This window comes from Rhodnius prolixus, unplaced genomic scaffold, assembly GCF_049639745.1.
Source record: "Rhodnius prolixus isolate KJV_2025 unplaced genomic scaffold, Rpr scaffold_7, whole genome shotgun sequence".
Classification (NCBI taxonomy): domain Eukaryota; kingdom Metazoa; phylum Arthropoda; class Insecta; order Hemiptera; family Reduviidae; genus Rhodnius; species Rhodnius prolixus.
Window position 1 is genome coordinate 25,453,414 of NW_027411582.1, and position 18,693 is coordinate 25,472,106.

Consider the following 18,693-nt stretch of genomic DNA (forward strand, 5'->3'; position numbering starts at 1 on the left):
GGAAAAAGATTTTATTCAAACGAGGAGGTGATTGCAGAAAGGAATGGTTATTTTTCAGACTTGGGCAAATCCTATTATTCGGAAGGGATCAACAAACTAGAGCAGTATTGGACGAAGTGTATAAGCCTAAAAGGAGACTATGTTGAAAAATAAAAAAGGTTTACCCCAAAAAATTAAGTAGTTTTTATTTTTGCACGGACTTTTCAAACGACCCTCGTATATACATAATACAGGGTGGACCAGTAAGTCCATAAGCCTTGTGTGTAGTACATCTAAAATGGACTTCAATGACGTATTGGCCAACTTCATATTTTCCACTGTTCTTGAGTGACTTCACTTTAAATGTTTTCTCTAAAATCATAAAAATGTTATTACTCAGAAAGTTTTAGTCCGAATTCGATTCTGATAACACGGTTAGAATGACAGATAAATTTTCTAAAAATTGACACCATTTTGAAGCATAAGTTATTCTCCAAACAGCCTCAATCTTCCTCCTGGATACTGGAAAAATAAAAGTAATCGAAATTTTTGAAGAAAACTCATTAGGCCCTTATGTAATCATTATCAGACCTAGGTGCTGGCATTTTTTAGTAAAAGTTTCTTTGTCTAATGGGCTTTCTAACGGTATATCATTTTCCAGGATTCTTTTTATCTTCGTATGAGAAATTACGTTTGTTTTGCAAGAAAACGTGTTCACGAGCCCTCAACAGTGTAAGTTTATCAAGTTGGTTTAATTCATTTAAAACTCTTTTAGATGGACCAATAGTCAATTTTTAAAGTACGCTATCTTAAAATAAGGAAGTCAAAGATTACAAATTGCAGGGTTCACCCTGTATAAATATATTTTTGTGACCTAAAACAAAATGTAAGGCCAATTCAAACTAAAAGCCCTTGTGTTCACATATTTTCGATCTAATATAACCAGTAAAAATTTACGTCGACTTTGCCTAGCTCACTCCTTTTTGTTTCCTTTGAATTTTTGAATTTTTATTACCTTTTTAATGCGAAAAATGAATAATTAAATTGGATATTCCCCACCATTATGCAGCTCCCTTGAAAAATATGCTTGGCTTTTCATGAAAGCAATAAAAACATGAATAATGAATGAAAAAAAATCTACAATTTATACTTCATACAAATGAACAAATTCTCTATGAATAATGATTCAAACAAAAAGGGCAACGATGTACTATTCTTTCTCATATTTTCAGCGACAATCCTATATTTTGGTGGATTGCTTCACTTTTACCTTACCACACTAAGGTTTTATGGTTTAGAAATAACACTTTTGTGTAGGACCTATTCCCAAGAATATTGAGGCAATATTTTAGGGTCTTTTGTTCCTTACAGTCTTTACGTTGATACAACATATTATTTTATGTAAAGATTTAAACAATAATTGTCATCTTTTCTTTTCTTTTTAACTTAATTTATTTTCACAACTGCATTACATTTCTGCAACAAATGAGGCTGATACAACATGATACATTGTATAAATATATGAGTAGCTAGAGGAGAGAATTAGGCCAGTGATGGAATAATCGAAGAAGAGCATTACGCTAATATGCACTGGCAATTACTTCACGTCACTCCAACGTCGCGCTTCAACCTTCTTGGGTTGATTCCCTGGTAATATAGTTAGGGAAACTAAACAGTACGAATGTGAGGAAATTGAGGTGTAGAATTTAAAATAACGGGTTCTCGTACCTTCAGAAACATCAGAGAACTAGGAGATCTCGGTGCAAGATAGGAATCAGAAACAAAGTAAGGACATTGGGCGATTTAGACGGAGGGTTTTTCGATTGCAAGAACTATATTTTGTAGATATTGGTAGCTTTGGCTTAGCCCCAAAGTTCCATTCAGCATGTCCAGAAAGGTATGATAATTGATTAGTCGTTTGTTGTATAATGAAAGTTTGGATCGTTTATCGAAAAGTCTAGAGAGAAGTTTGAATCGTCTGTTTGTTCTTTCCGTTTAAGTCTAGTATGTTGGATTCCAGGTTAGACGTTTGTCCATGAAGATTTCTAGGTACCTAACAGGTTTAGGTTTAAACGGGTGGAAGGACAGTTCGCCTTAGGGAGAATCTAATGTAACTAAAAAGTAAAGTAATTGCCTATTTTTTTCAGGCGGGGCTTAACGTCGAACTACTAATTAGGTGTCGTGGTCAGAGGCGACTAGCAAATATGCTTTACTGTAAATTTCTTTTATTAATCATTAAATAAAATTTAAAGGCCTGAGACCGGGAATCGAACCCAGTACCACAATACATATTAGCTTTACAGGTCTCGCCTCTAACCGCTCGGCTACCGTGGCGCCTATATTAATGTAACTATAATGAGTGGATCTCAAGAAAATAAACAATCAAAAAAGCATTTTAAAGAAGATACGAGGGTAGTTTGAAAAGTCCGTGCAAAAATAAAAACTACTTAATTTTTTGGGGTAAACCTTTTTTATTTTTCAACATAGTCTCCTTTTAGGCTTATACACTTCGTCCAACGCTGCTCTAGTTTGTTGATCCCTTCCGAATAATAGGATTTGTCCAAGTCTGAAAAATAGCCATTCGTTTCTGCAATCACCTCCTCGTTTGAATAAAATCTTTTTCCCGCCAGCCATTTCTTCATATTGGGGAACAAATAGTAGTCCGAGGAAGCCAAGTAAAGCCTTTAAATTAGTACCTCCAGATCCAAATTGGTTGCAGATCAACCAATTTCTCTTCCAAATATACTTGTTGCTTTCAATCTTCTTTAAAATTCTAAAGTTCTTTACTGTAGACATCTTCTTTTAGGTATTTTTAATAAATTAAAACCCTGCACTTAGCTGATTCTCATTCATTATTGTTTGTAAGTTATTTTCTTGTAACATTATTCTACTCGTACTAATAACCTTCCCTTTCTGTTACAGATTGCTGTTCTATGGAGAATAAAAGTGCTAGATAGTGGCAGTAGTTAATCGGGCATGAACAATACTACCATTGAAGAAGATCTGTCCATGATCGTGGACTGTATTGTAACTCAGTATAACATTAGTCAATATAAAGGTCAATGGCCAAATTGTACAGAAATAGGTTTTAGAAAAGATATAATTGATGATAAAATCGTACAAGCTATATTTTGTTTATTATATACATCTATATTTGTGTTAGGTCTATTTGGTAATATATTAGTTTGTTACGTAGTCGGTAGGAATCGTGCTATGCATACGGTTACTAATTGTTTTATAACGAATCTAGCATTGTCAGACATTTTGTTATGCACATTGGCTGTACCATTTACACCGTTATATTCATTTCTAGGTAAGTATTATTTCCATTTTTATTGATTTAATTTATATTTTATTGAATAAGTCTAGACTAGCCAGTAAGCGTAGTGTATGTAACCATACACAATCAAATATAATTGAGCGGTTCACTGCAAAAGTCGATTAACTACATAAAACCAAAAAGTAGAGAAATGCAATGAAATAATGTACATTTTTTTAAAAAAATTCTTGCTTATAATATAAATTCAAATAAATTGTTACCATTCAGCGCCTCCTACTTGAATTTGAGTTGAATTATTGCTGAGCACGGAGTTAATCAAAATGGCTTCTGAAATAAATTATTTAATATTTAATAACCAAATGAATTTTGTCATTTAATGGCGTTAATCTTTATTATTTGGGAAATTTATTACAAAATATAAAAAAGCTATGAACTGAACCAAGTGCTTTGACACTTAAATTTAAGATACTAATTTTAAAAAGGTGGAGTTAATCGATTTGTGTAGTGAACGGCTCCCTATATAACTAACCTAAGTGTCGAATAAAATTATAGACGTATGGGAAATCGGAAAGCGAAGAATTAAATAGGAGAAGAAGGTAGGAAGTTAAAAGTGAGAAATCAGTTTGAGTTGGGCAGTTGTTATCAAGTTGTACCAGTTGAAGACGTTCTTTAGTTTTAAGTAGTACACAGCTGGTTTAAAGGAGTTTGTTTTTCTAAGCGTTGCTAGGTTACGGATAGGTTTTTGGTTATTGGCTAATTAAAGCAGTTGACGTTGAGAGGTTACAAAAAACATTCATTTTTGATCGAATGTTTTTTAGGTTATTTATTTTTTTTAAAAAAAAGGTGTTTAATGTGGTGTTTTTAAAGTTGAATAAAGTAGTGATTTCTGCATTAATTTTTTGTGGGTAAGGGGTCATTGTGGTATAAAAGAGAATGAAATTGTTGATAAACTTGCAAAGGAAGCCACCAATAGTGGGGTAATGGCTAATTATAAATTACCACACACCGATATCAAGTGTATAATTGCAAAAGCAGCACTACAAAAAATGGCCAGACAGATTACAGTAATGGTAATAAAGGGAGATTCTATAAAACTATGTGTAGATCAGTTACCTAGACAACCATGGTTTAAGGGAACTGACACTAATAAATGGGTTGTTACGACAATAAGCAGGCTGAGAGCAAACCAGGCGGTGTGCGGATCGTATCTTCACAGGATCAACAAAAAGGTCCTCTCTCCTCTTTGCGTAGATTGCAATGAGGAGGAGAATTTCAAACATATAATAATGATATGTCCACGTTATGTAGTAGAAAGGAAACGAATGTTTGACGACATGTACAGGTATTTAGATGCACCATTTCGCTAGGAAGACATAATATTCTCCAGCAACATCTATGAGCTTAAATCTGTAGCAGAGCTAGCAATGAAATATGTATGTATTTAAAAGTTATTGCCGATTAGAATGAATGCAAGAAAATGATTAGAGAAGAATTACGTGATTTTAATTTCGGTTAAGCTAGAAGAATGGCAGGAGCACAGAGTACTGATCCATCCATTAGCTGTAGTTTATGTAAATAGTTGTATATAGTAGAGGGATGAATGTGTGAAGCGAATGTATTTATAAGTAAGAATGGAGAGTGAGTGATATTCTAGTGATAGCACCTAGACGATGCTGGCTGTATGGCGAAAGTCAATGCCAAAAAAAGCAAAAAAAAGTAGGGACTTATAAAGTTATTTCAAATAAAAACCTCTATTTGTCAAATCCTCGACGCTGTACCTATACTTGAGTTCGTAGAATTTGTAGTTTAAAGTGAATCTTTGGATCTTGAAGAATTACTTATGTAAATTTTTACTTTAGGTTGACGGATAATGGCCAAAAGCTTATCTTGTCAAAACAAAAATTCATACTGTAGGGAAATTGGAATGTGAGTGGCCGCCCGGTTGAGGGTATCTGAGAAGGGATGACCGCTAGGGGTGGCAATAAAGTTGCAGGTAGCAAGGGACATTCCTTTTTCCCTTCCATTACTGTGTGTGATGTGTGTTGGGCCTTGTGTTGGCGTTAGAATCTTATGTCTTATGTGAATAAACTATACTTATGATAGATTGGTGTTTATTTCTACCCTTAGATATTTAAAGTACGAGGGTCGTTTGAAAAGTCCGTGCAAAAATAAAAACTACTTAATTATTGGGGGTAAACCTTTTTTATTTTTCAACATAGTCTCCTTTTAGGCTTATACACTTCGTCCAACGCTGCTCTAGTTTGTTGATCCCTTCCGAATAATAGGATTTGTCCAAGTCTGAAAAATAGCCATTCGTTTCTGCAATCACCTCCTCGTTTGAATAAAATCTTTTTCCCGCCAGCCATTTCTTCATATTGGGGAACAAATAGTAGTCCGAGGGAGAATAGGGGGGATGTGAAACGAGTTGGAACCCTATTTCCATTAATTTTGCGACCACAACTGCTGAGGTGTGAGCTGGTGCGTTGTCGTGATGGAAAAGGACTTTTTTGTGGGCCAATCGTGGGCGTTTTTCTTGCAGCTCGGTTTTCAAACGGTCCAATAACGATGAATAATATGCACCTGTAATAGTTTTACCCTTTTCCAGATAGTCGATGAGGATTATTCCTTGCGAATCCCAAAAGACAGTCGCCATAATCTTTCCGGCCGAAGGAACGGTCTTCACCTTTTTTGGCTCAGATTCCCCCTTGGTAACCCATTGTTTAGATTGTTCTTTGGTCTCAGGAGTGTAGTGATGTATCCATGTTTCATCCACAGTGACGAAACGACGCTTAAAGTACTGCGGATTCTTCTGGAACAGCTGCAAACCGTCCTTGCAACACTTCACACGATTTCGTTTTTGGTTAAGCGTGAGCAATCGCCGCACCCATCTTGCGGATAGCTTTGTCATGTCCAAATGTTGATGCAAAATATTATGTACCCGTTCATTCGAGATGCCCACAGCACTAGCAATCTCACGCACCTTCACTCTTCTGTCATCCATCACCATATCATGGATTTTATCAATGATTTCTGGAGTAGTAACCTCAACAGGGCGTCCAGAACGTTCAGCGTCACTTGTGCCCATATGGCCACTCCGAAAATTTTGAAACCACTTATAAACTGTTCTAATCGAAGGTGCAGAGTCACCATAATGTTTATCAAGCTTCTCTTTTGTCTCCTGAGGCGTTTTGCCTTTCATAAAGTAGTGTTTAATCAACACACGAAATTCTCTTTCGTCCATTTTTTTGAAAATCACTCGACTTCCTCGATTCAAACGAATGCCAAACACAAAGAAATAGACCGATCTGGCTGAAACTTAGTGTGTGTTCTTCCAAGAGATGCTACTAACTAAACATAACCTCGATACGTGACAGTAGTGCTATCTCTCTGACTTTGCACGGACTTTTCAAACGACCCTCGTATTAATTTGTGTTTTGTTTTTTTAGTTTTCCTTTAACTCATTTCATATTCTACACTACCTTTATTGAAATTCGCCTATATTTATCTTTTTGCCTTTACATTAATCATCAGAACCTACGAGACTGGCTGCCATTGTATAATAAAATAATCCTGTTTGTAGGCGCTAACCCTTGTTGGAATAGTTGAAGTGAATGTCGACTTAATTCGTACAATAGACATGTCCTGGAGCATTCCTAAAGTTACCAGTGCTTAAGTTTTCAACGTTCCCTTAACTCATATCGTGTAATTACAAGGTATTTATTTACTTATTGGCCGTCAATATTGGTTAACAATTTTTATTGTTGTTCGTAAGCAGTTTGCAATCAAGCATTTTAATGCTTAAAAAAAAGCTCTATTTTTTCGTTTTGTTTTTATCACGAGAGTCCTCAATTAATTTTAAAAAATGTTCTCCCCAAATTACTACTTTCATTTCTTAGCAACAAAGCAAGAATAATTACACAATTTCCCATTAGGTTAATTAATTTTTTATCCCTAATTGTTGCATGTTGCGTAATTTATTAGTATTAAAATGTTTTAATGAAAGCATGACTTAATTAATGAACTTAGTTACGAAATGTTTGGGTGAAAAACAAAACAAAATAATTAACCTATTATATCCCCAAATTTGTTTCTATTTATTTTCACTTAATCTGTTACAGTAAAATGGAAACTTTTAATTTTGTTTTTTCACTGGAAAGATCAGTTGGTAAAAAAACTTGGTTTAATTTTTTTCGGCGGGAATGTCGCTGATCCTATTCCGGTTCAGATTGAGGTGGCAGGTTACTACCATTGGGCCCAGCCATTACAACAGGAGCTTGCCTTCACTGATTACCTAACCCAGTGATGGCGAACCTATGACCCGCAGGTCAGACACTGACTGACCCGCGCAAGCTTTTTCACTAGCCCACAATCGCTAGGCAATCATTTGTTTGTTTACGCGGGTTGATTTAGATTTTCTAATTGTTTTGGATAATTTATATTCTATCTGTATTTTTTTTTTTCAATTACGCATTGACACAAAAGCAATTTAAATGCTATCTATAACCTTTAGTTTGGATCATTACAGTTCTAAAACGCAAATGACGAAAAATGCTTTTGTAGTATTTGAAATAAAGCAAAAGTGTTTACAAAATATCAAATAAAATGTATAATTTTACTCATATTTTTGCTAGTTAAAAAAATGGACAACCCAAAGCAAATAACCATATTTAGATTTTTCTTTTTGATAAAACACACTTTTGTGAAGGTTTTGTTCAGTTATGTTTTGTAAAAAGAGACTTCCATAGCACTTGTTTCGGTCCCGTTTTACCCGTTAAGCCAACTGAATTTTAAAGATGTTTAGTTTTGAAAGTATTCAGTTTAAAATTTTTAAACTTAACTCTTGTGCAAATGGATATTAGTGACCCAAGAGCTAGTACTAAAAAAAAAAAAATGAACAAAATTTGACCCACGTCTCAAAAAGGTTTGCCATCCCTGATCCTAACCTCTTCCTGGAGAAATCCATCGTCCCTTAAAAAGGTTTAGGCTTCCAAGAGTAGGGATTTGGTGGTGCCTTGCCTTGTTAGTCGTTGGCTGAGCCTATTTTTTCATATTTAAATGAAGTAATTGTGTGTGTCCACATTCAAAGAAAATTGATGACATCTGTTATGAAAATGATATTTTAGTTTTTCTTCCCTATTTTAAGACTGTCTTTTCGTCCATATTTGATTTTACTCTCTTGGTCCTTGAATAAATGCTTCTATAAATATAATGATCATATTATTTTCATCCTGTGATGTAAATTGACGATAGAAAAGCAAAATAACGTACAAAAGGAAATTACGGAACAGATCAGAGTCAGAATAAACTACTTGAGACAGATCGTTTCCTTTTTCTGTAGATCCTGTTTGTTTGTTTCAGCTTTTAAAATTCAATATCCTGCTTGTTACAACTATAATAACTAGATGTCCTTTTTGCAGAATCTCTCTAAATCGGAGTCACGGAATATTTCCATTTTTTTTGTTTTCTCCTGCAAACCATTTCCTTTTAGCGATCCTTTATCATTAATTTAAATTACTACGTCGCCATTTTTTTTTTTTTTTTGTTATAATCCTGCCTAATGTATTTTAACTTACAGGATATCTTTTACACTCCATTTTATTTTGATTGATTGGTAATCCTTCGAGTTCTGACTGAGAAGATGATGTTCTGTTTTTACGATATGTTACCAGATACTGTAAGTATCACCGAATTGGCAACGCAGTTAATCACACAGATCGTATGTAACCCAATGATGAACTTCGAGGGTCATTTCCGAACTATAGTTCTGGGCAGATTTGTTTGTGCTTTAAGAACATCGTTATCGGGTGATTCTTTATTATTTATCAACAATTACAGGACCATGGAAGGTATTGGAGCTGATATTTAAAGCCGATAACCGTCACCTAGATGAACCTAGGCAAAGTGTATTACAGTTTTCCTGCTTGAAGTTGTGGAAATTACTAATTGTGCTAAACAGATTATACAAGAAAAATCTCCGTGCCGTGAGAATTGTCATTTAATCCAACTGTCAGGTAGCTTTTCAAGGCCATCAGTGTCTTATTTAGACCAATTTGGTACTGAGTCCCCACTGTGGTTGGTAGCTTTAGGCTGGAAACATAGTGGAGCGGCGATGATAGTTGCTTCAGATCAAAGAGAGCGACGAGCAAAGAGTCGCATGTACATAGTGACGTGTTTAGTCGCATTCTCCTTTCGACGAGTCATGATGGAGGAATTATTTCTATATGAAAATTCTTCCTTGAAAATTTGGTATTTACAGCAGCCTAGAAGCTGGAGCTGCAGTGTTCATGATATAAACAGGACTAGACATGAACTTAGTGAATTACATCACTTGTACCAACAACTTCGGGAGCATCCTGGCAAGTTTCATTCGTATTTTCGAATGTCTATTTCGACATTTGATTACATACTAACCAGTGTTGAAGGCATGTTAATCAAGAAAAGGGCCAATTTCAATGTTAACCCCATTAATCCTGTCCCATCTCTTATCCAACACAAATCGGTTGTGATGTAGAGGATCCTTTTGGTCCCACAGAGGTTTCTTTAAAAAAAACTACACCAATAAATGCAGCAATTTTTGTGATGTTTGTCCGACGTATGTGGCATCACAATTTTTGCTATTGATTTTATAAATTACATCTGAACATAACAATTTTGGTGTAGGGTCTTTTAGTTTTGTGAATAAGGTATTGTATAAGGTGTTGGTGTTCTTAAAAGCTGTCGAAATATTATCATTCATTTTCATTAATATTCAAAAAACATAATATTTCGTAATATTCCTTTTGTACAGACCCTGAAGAAGGTAGTAAAAATTACCGAAACGTTGGTATAAAGCAAAAAAGTTGTTTTTAATTAAAACCGCACCTCGATATTCACCAAAAATCATTTAAAATCAATGTATTTATTGACAATTTAGGTAAACAAACTTAGTTTAATTATTTATTTAAAAGCTGTTTCTTCAACAAAATGGCCGAGCTGAATAGGGTATGGCGCTGTTTTTATCAGTCTATCCCTGGGTTGATTCCATTTCCTTCTTTTACTTAGTGGGCTAGAAACAGCTGGGAGTATACTACTAGTCCTGACTACTAATACGTAGCGTCTTTCACTACCACACTACTTCTCAGACTTATTTAGTTTACCATTTGGCATCATCTATTAAGCTATATATATGTTGTCTTTTTTCTTTAAAGATAGACGGAGTCAGGCTTTTCCATTTTATTACTTTTCTCCTATTTCTGTAAAGAGACATCTTGCCAATGAGTCCCACTTACAAAATTGATTTCACCGAAAAATATGTTTTCAATTTCTTCTGTACAGGCAAAAAGAAAAGTTAAGTAAAAGCAGAAAGACCTTTTTTGTCTGTAGTTAGGTTTTTTTCGCCTTATGTGCCTTAGATAGTAAGTTGGATATCTTTAGATTTCCAAGGTTTAGACAGAGCAACTTAACGGAATGTGCATCTGGTTCACATTACCATAAAAAGGGGTAAATCGTTGATTCATCAATGGTCAATACGATTCAGAACCTTCAACCTTTTTAAGGAAAACCTGCCATCTTTGTTTTTGACGTCAGTCTACCTATTTTCTGCCTCATACTTATGCTGAATGTCTATCCCTATTTCCTGAAACTTTAGACTTTAAAATAATATAAGATTCTAATAGGGCGGCCCTTAAGGCCTACGCCATTACGACCCCTTTAAATCTATTGTGGCTCCCTAACTTTAGAGACCCGTCCGTTTAATCAGACTCTTAATTCTGGAGAGCGACTCCTGGGTAAAGCTCACCAGGTCTTGTTTTTTCCTCCCCTGAGAAGTAACATCCTTAGAGCCAGACAATCCCCTCACACTAACACAACACGTGCAGTGGCCGTTTCCTCCTCCTCTTCCTGACAGTGCCTACAAAAGGCTATCATCCGCCAGACCCATGTGAAGCATGTGTCTGAGCCTACAGTGGCCCAGTTAATAAGCCTACAATTATCCTTATAGCCCCACGTGGCCTTGACGGATTAATTCTAAAGTCAGTCTTGAAGCCTAGACTTTGCTATTGTCTTAATATTTCTTGATGGACAAGTCTGGTTACTGTATGGAAAGAAACGCCCTTCAAAGAAAATCACCTTGAACTCCACCTGCCTGCCTACCTTTATTTATCACGCCATTAAATGGCTAATAATGAAATTTGGGTCTTGTAAGTTAGGAATTGAATTACAGCCTGGGAATCAATAAAAAAAAAAAGAACCATTTCACAGGAAAAGAAGGAAGATTCAAAAAACTCTTAATTCGGATCCTTAATCAGATAATTCGAAAACGATTATTTGAAATAATATTTATAAGCATATATAACAGCAGTTATTATATAGTACGACGTCCAATTATATTGTGCTAAAACATTTTTTGCTTGTTTGATTCAAAATATTTCCACATGCTTCGACTTATTCAATAAATGCGTCCAGAAAATAAAGAATAAATGCCCTTTATATTGGCAGACCCTAGTTTTATTCTTTATATTGGCATTTTTCCGCCCAAGTTTGGTATCCATTTGTATTTTTATTAAATTCTGCTTTATTTTATCCAGACGGTATTTCACCCATTTAGCGATACATATTTTGTCTCTAGAGATTTTTTCGTTTTTTTCGTTTTTTTCCTTTTTTTTTTTTTTTATAACATTGAAAGCTTAAACCAAATTGTGCAAATCTGTACGGTTATTGTGTCAAACTATTAAGAATATTTTTTTGTTTACTTTTATCACTTCAAATTAATAGCATTTGTGATAAATGTCTTTTATTAATTAACAACTTAATAAATATAAGACTTTTAAGCATTTAAACGATTTTCTCTTTCAAGTTGCAGTTTAAAGTTAATTCTTGCAGACTCTTCAGAACTTATAAAAGAATCTTAAAATGCCCTCATTTTTATTTTTAAAGAAATATTTCAAATAATTAAAACTGTTCGGTAAAATTATCACTAAAAATTTAATTAAAAAATATAATATTGAAAAATAACCAAACTTTTGATAATGTTAATCTTTGTACATAAAAAAAAAACTGTGGCTGTGTCATGGACACGGCCGTGTGTTGTACGTGAATACGCTACTGGCTCTTCAGGGAAACTATTATTAAGCAGCGGTAAGTGTTTTACTTCTGTTAGCTTCAATGAGCGCAGAAACCATAGACGATCAGACACAACACAACTTATGTCCAAATGGATTGTTGACAAACGTCGTAGTGAAACGTGCACTAGCTTGCTGCCCAATGTGTCTTCATAATCGTTCGATCGAACACAATCTATGCCTATACGTTGTCGATGTAGAAGCGATTTCCATCATCCACTTGCATAATTTCAACCGGCCCCAGCTGCAGATGTACTGGACACCGTCGTCGTTGATCCGTTCGGCCGCATTCATTCATTTACGTTCCCGGCACAGCTTGACTCGGTCATATGGTGTTTTATTATTACCATTCGATTGTTCTTGAGAAGCCCTTTCCAACCGTATACGATCTCTGTATTTGGTTTTGGCTTTTCGACGCGTATAGGCCGAAATTATAAATTTTTGATATTTTTTTATTCTAACACCTTATTATATTCACTGTCACTATTTTACACTAATGTTTTATGTACAATCGATAGATTGTGACGACAGCTGACGATTAAAACTTTAACGAACATCGTAGATACTCCGAGTCAAAAGTTATACTAATTGCAAATCTCGATACGCAGCAAAATGATCTCAAAATGGCGGCGCTTCCCCTTCCACCGCGCACGATGCGTCACAGTCCTCGCTTATCGTAATGAATTCTTTGATCCTTTAGCTATCCAGTGGTCTAATTTAATTTTGGATGTAGACGATAGATTCGAAACTATAATGCCAAACTGTATCCTCCGATTTTTGTTATCATTAGGTTTTTTGGATTGCCTCCATAGGATAGCAAATTTAAAGACGTATTCACGTCAAAAAAGTAAAAATACCCAAATATTCTTTTAAATAAAGGGCAAATCCTTGTTTATAAGTGTATTTAAAAAAAAGAAGAAAATAATTGATCTTATTAAACTCAAATTACTTGAATTATTATTGTTATTAAAAATTATATTATTATCTGTCTTTGATACAGTCGACTCTCGATAATTCGAATTTTTCGATAATTCGAACTCTACAGCTGTTAACTTCGGTAAATCGAAAAAATGCAGTGTATTTAGATACGCTCGATAACTCGAACTCCTTTTCTTAACAACAGTGGGAGAGAAGGCCCTATAATTCGAACGAGGCCACTTCCCCTCTTTATAATTCGAATTTTTCCTAGTGTAGGTAAATTGGAATGTTTGGTATATGTGTGAGTGGCCACTCTGTGGAGGGTGTCTAAGAAGGGCTGACCGTTAGGGGTGGCAAAAGGGTTGCAGGTACAGTCGAACCTCGATAATTCGAATTTTTCGATAATTCAAACTCTACAGCTGCTAACTTCGGTAAATCGAAAAAATGCAGTGTATTTAGATACGCTCGATAATTCGAAATCCTTTTCCCTTAACAACAGGGGGAGAGAAGGCTCTATAATTCGAACTAGGCCGCTTCCCCTCTTTATAATTCGAATTTTCCCTAGTAATGTTTACTTCTCATTTTCCGCTTATTGTTCATTTCCTGCGTAATGTTTCCCTCCTTTCAGCCCAGTTTAACTTTCCAATTCTCTTTCTTAGTTTGTCACGATGGGAAGTACGTCTCCCTTACTGTGTCCGACAAAGTAAACAGTATCGTGGCCGTGAAAAGTGGTCCGAAAAAAAGAAGATATCGCCAAAACTTTCAATATTCCACCATCAACGCTTTCTACAATTCTAAGTCACTTGACTAAGTCAAGCCACATTCAAACAAAAAACTGTTCTTCATTTTCTTAATTAGGTACATATGTATATTATTATTTATTGAAATGTTAATACATATGTAATTTTTTTGTTCTTTTTTGTCGTTTTCATTATTTTTACTTTTTTACTTGAGGCTATATATGTCTAAAACTTGGGTAAGCTCTTACGTATTTTCAATATACGTATGTACATACATATATACATAATAAAAACTCTTAATAATTCGAATTTTTTTTCCCCTTCTTGATAATTCGAAGTCTCGATAATTCGAATTTTTCTTGTAGTCCCTTGGATTTCGATTTATCGAGAGTCGACTGTATTTGAATCATTTTGTGTATTATGTAAGCTAAAAATTTACTTGATTTTATGTATTTTCTTTAACTTTTTATTGACGTTATTATTAATTTCAAAAATTATTTGCACAGAACTCCCTGTAATGTGTTAAAATTACACAAAATACAGAATTTTTTCTATTCTAATGTTTGATTTAAACATTTTTAGTAGAATTTTTAAAAAAACATAAGATTTATTCGTTTCGGAAATTGCAATCAACATTATTGTTTACCTTAATTTTGTAAAACCTTTTTGACATCAATATTTTCTTGGTAAAACGAAAATTTAAACAATTTTAAGTTCTTCCAAATAATTGAAAAAGCTAAATTTAACTTCTATTTTCTAGCCAATTGTCTAATACACTAAATTTAGGATTAATTAACCAGAGTAATCTACTCTCCCATATTTCAAAAAAATGGGAGGTCTACAATTTTAATTCTCATCTTGTTAAACTCAAGGCTTAATTGATTAACAATTTTTTTATAATTTTTACTCTATTATTTATTTAAGTCATTAATTTTCTGTATTGTGTAGTTGTTGAAGTGTGCTATGTAATTTTTTATAGTTAAAAAAATATTTTCAAATAAGAAAATAATTTATAGATATTAAGAAAAATGAATTCTATTATTTTTATCAGCAGCAAACGGTGTTTTTTACTTAGTAAAAAATAGTTATTTATTTAACAAGTGTGGAAAGTAGTACTTTTCCTCACGCGAGGCAGGGTTTGCACGCACGAGCGAGCGAAGCGAGGCGAGTGCAAGTGCAAATTGCCGAGTGTGAGGAAAATACCTTACACTCGAGTTAAATATTATATTTTTTCTGCAACCATTAGGGTTATTAACTAAAAAAATTAAAAATTTCATTTTTACAGTCTACAAAAAGTAATTTATTTATTATAAACATTTATTGTTATATTACAATTATTTACATTACTTACGTATTTACATTACTTATTACATTTTCTGCTGTTTCTTTTATTGATGGAGGAGTGTTTTCTAAACAGGCATCACTAGAATCCATTTTAAATTTCTATAAGGTAACACTATAACCTTTTTAACTGTTATAATTAAAAATATCTAATTATTTATTAAAGTATTATTTTTATTTCTATATTCCTTTCAATTTTTATTTTATTTTTTAATATTCGTTTTTTAATTATTTAGTTACGTTAAATAAGCTTATTAAAGTTTTACAGAAAATATTTATGTTAATAACAAAACTTCTTATATCAAGGAAGCACAATAAAGTTTTTCCACTCACTAGTGAGGAAAGTGACACTAATGGGAATTTTTCCCCACTAGTGTGGGAAGTTTTGGCATTTCACAGCTATTTTAATTGAGTAATGAGAACTTCCCTACATGGTTGCAGAAAAAATCATTTTTTGGAATAAAAGTATATATTATTTTATTATTAGGATTTAAGGTGCGTCAATATCTGACGGTTATTAGCGCCCTGAGCTTTTTTCTGAGCACTGCCGGTCTCCGTACAGTGTTCTCTCCTTACAGACAACACTGACCCATCACCTGACAATGAGAGCTGTAATATTACTAATAAAAATATTAATGTAGAATTTAATTACACAAATATGATACTAGCCTAGCTTTAATGTAGCATTTATCGATGCGCAATTTAGTTAATAACTACCAGGTCCTCTATTGATGCAGGCAGGCTATCTGTGTGTCCATAGTTGTTTGATAGCTGAATCCTGCAAATACTAGGGTATAGAACACGATAGGACTCTGAATGCATCCAACTGGTATATAGACGAGAACAACAGTTCCCTCTCTATGAGACAATGAAATGTTGCAAGAGTTTGGGTTCCTGTGAACATTCGTCTCATTCATTCATTCATTGGCTAGGTCTATTGTTGGCAATTGTTGTTGCAGGACATCTGGGCACAGCGATAACCAAACTCTAGAGAGGATATTTAGGCGTGGGTTTAACATAACATTGTATTTCATACGATCAGTATATTTGGGGACTGACCCATCCCCTATGCGGTTGGTCAAGTTGACTGATTACAATTTAATACGATGCAGTTAAACGTAAATAGTCTGCTGACATTAAAGGATTATAATTGATGAAAATACATCTTGATGAAAGTTACTCTGCAATAAACTAGCTCTGTGTTAGGATTTTGTCAAAATTTAGGCTTAATTTCTTCTCTAGTCGTTATTTCTGCGCTTATTACTTTTTAATACTTACGCTAAAAGCAAATAAGCCTAAATGATCCTTGGGTTTATCTAAAGAAGAGAGGAGATCTTACTTTCTGTAGGCAGGCGCCACGGTAGACGAGCGGTTAGAGGCGAGACCTGCCAAGCTAATATGCATTGTGGTACTGGGTTCGATTCCCGTTCTTTAGGCCTTGGATTTTATTTAATGGTTAATAAAAAAGAAATTTACAGTAAAGTAAAGCCTCCGTCCACGGCACCTAATTTGGTAGTTGGACGTTAAGCCCCGCCTGAAAAAATAGGCGATTACTTTACTTTACTTTTTACTTTATGCAGGCAATCCAATATGCAATTGCTTGCTATTGGCACTATAAACAAATTAATTATTGAAAATCATGTCAAAACAATTTCAGAGTTTGATCAAAGTATATCTGCAAATGATGTGTCTTTGAAAAACTTTTAATTTTCTATGTAAAGTGCTGGAAGGTATTAATGCAGTTTGAAGTTTTAAATTGAATTGGATAACCGCAGAATTCTATAAAATTAAATCAAACGACTTCAATAAAAAGTTGTAATTAAAGTTTAAAACTTGAATGCATTTCTAAAGCTAATAGCTGCATTTTCAAACAGAAAATGATTAAATGAATAATGTAATACGTTATTTACTATTTAACACCTTAGTTTACTGTTCATCAGTGTATATAATAATTTAACTGCAGAGCTGAATTTGTGAAATTACAAAGAGGCCTGAATTCTAGCGTTCTGTTTGTTTTGAATTTAGTTATACGTTAGTATAACACACTTTAGGCATTTTAGAGGCATGTATGTTACCACTTACCTCTTTCCATCAAGAGTATCATTAATCAAAATTTTCAGAGAAAATGCTTTAAAAAAAAACTGAAAAATTTACTCAGTAAAACATCATTTTCAGTTGATGGTTATTGGCCAAATTGTCGGATCTAGAATTAAAAGCAAAATTTAAAGATGGTGTTAAAAAAAAAGAAAGAATTGAAATCAGAAAATAAAAATGGACAATTAAAATGGCTGAACAATCAATTTTGAAAATTTCAACACCATCGCTAATACTTTTATTTAGTTGAAATGTTTATTGTTTTTGTCAAAAAGGTCAAATTAAGTCATACAGAACAGAAAACACAAACCTACAAATAGAATGCTTTATATTCATTTATTAAATATTATAATATTGAATAATTTCAATTAAATGACCTTTTAAGGATTAATAATTAATTTTTTCTAATTAACTGTTTGTGTAAGTTAATGTTGTTTATCTAAACATTGATTATGTGAAATCATTACTAAAAAGGTCAAAAGGTCATAAGGGTAGGTATTGAATTCAGAGAAAATTGAATGAACTAGATAAGAGAAAATACGCAGAAATGAATATTCATAAAAATGAATAATATGAATATTATTTCTATAAACTCAGTTGTTGTTAAAAAAAAAAATAAAATAAAACAATAATTCGCGATAAAAAGTTGTTATGCAAGTTTCATATTTGCATTACATTTGAGCCGTTCACTGCACAACATGATTAACGCCACAAAACAAAACAAAAACAGAACAAAAACAAAAACAACAAACAAACAAAATGGAGAAATGCGATGAAATAATGTACATTGTTTTTTTTAAATTCCCTTTATAATATAAATTCAAATAAATTTACTGTTACCATTCAGCGCCCGCTACTTGAATTTAAGTTGAATTATTGCTAAGATTTATATCAAGAGTACGGAGTTGAATCAAAATGGCTTCTGAAATAAATTATTATTTATTATTCAATGGCCAACAAATTTTGGCCGTTTAATGGTGTTAATCTTTATTATTTGGGAAATTTATTATAAATATAAAAAGCTATGACTGGAACCAAATGCTTCGACAGTTTGGCTTCCCTGAGAATTCCCCTCCTAGCATCTCTGTCCTGTGCTTTTCGCCTCCGTTTGGTCCCCCCGATTTTAGGCAGATCATCTTCTAAGCCTAAAGGCTTACTTCAGTATTTCCACTTTTTTCCTCCTCTCTTTACGAGGAATACCTCTCTTGTTATTCACTTGATTACCAGGAAATCTTTCTGGACA

At 33.6% G+C, this 18,693-nt stretch overlaps 1 protein-coding gene across 2 annotated transcripts in view; it reads left to right on the top strand.

The window, feature by feature from the left end:
- Window positions 1-18,693, top strand: part of LOC141447249 (prolactin-releasing peptide receptor-like) — a 383,052-nt gene that overhangs the window by 161,974 nt on the left and 202,385 nt on the right. For both annotated transcript variants that reach the window (XM_074114571.1, XM_074114573.1), the window contains exon 2: window positions 2,902-3,292. In XM_074114571.1, coding sequence (XP_073970672.1) covers window positions 2,956-3,292 — 337 coding nt within the window. In that variant the 5' untranslated portion in view covers window positions 2,902-2,955. The remainder of the gene's footprint in view (window positions 1-2,901; window positions 3,293-18,693) is intronic.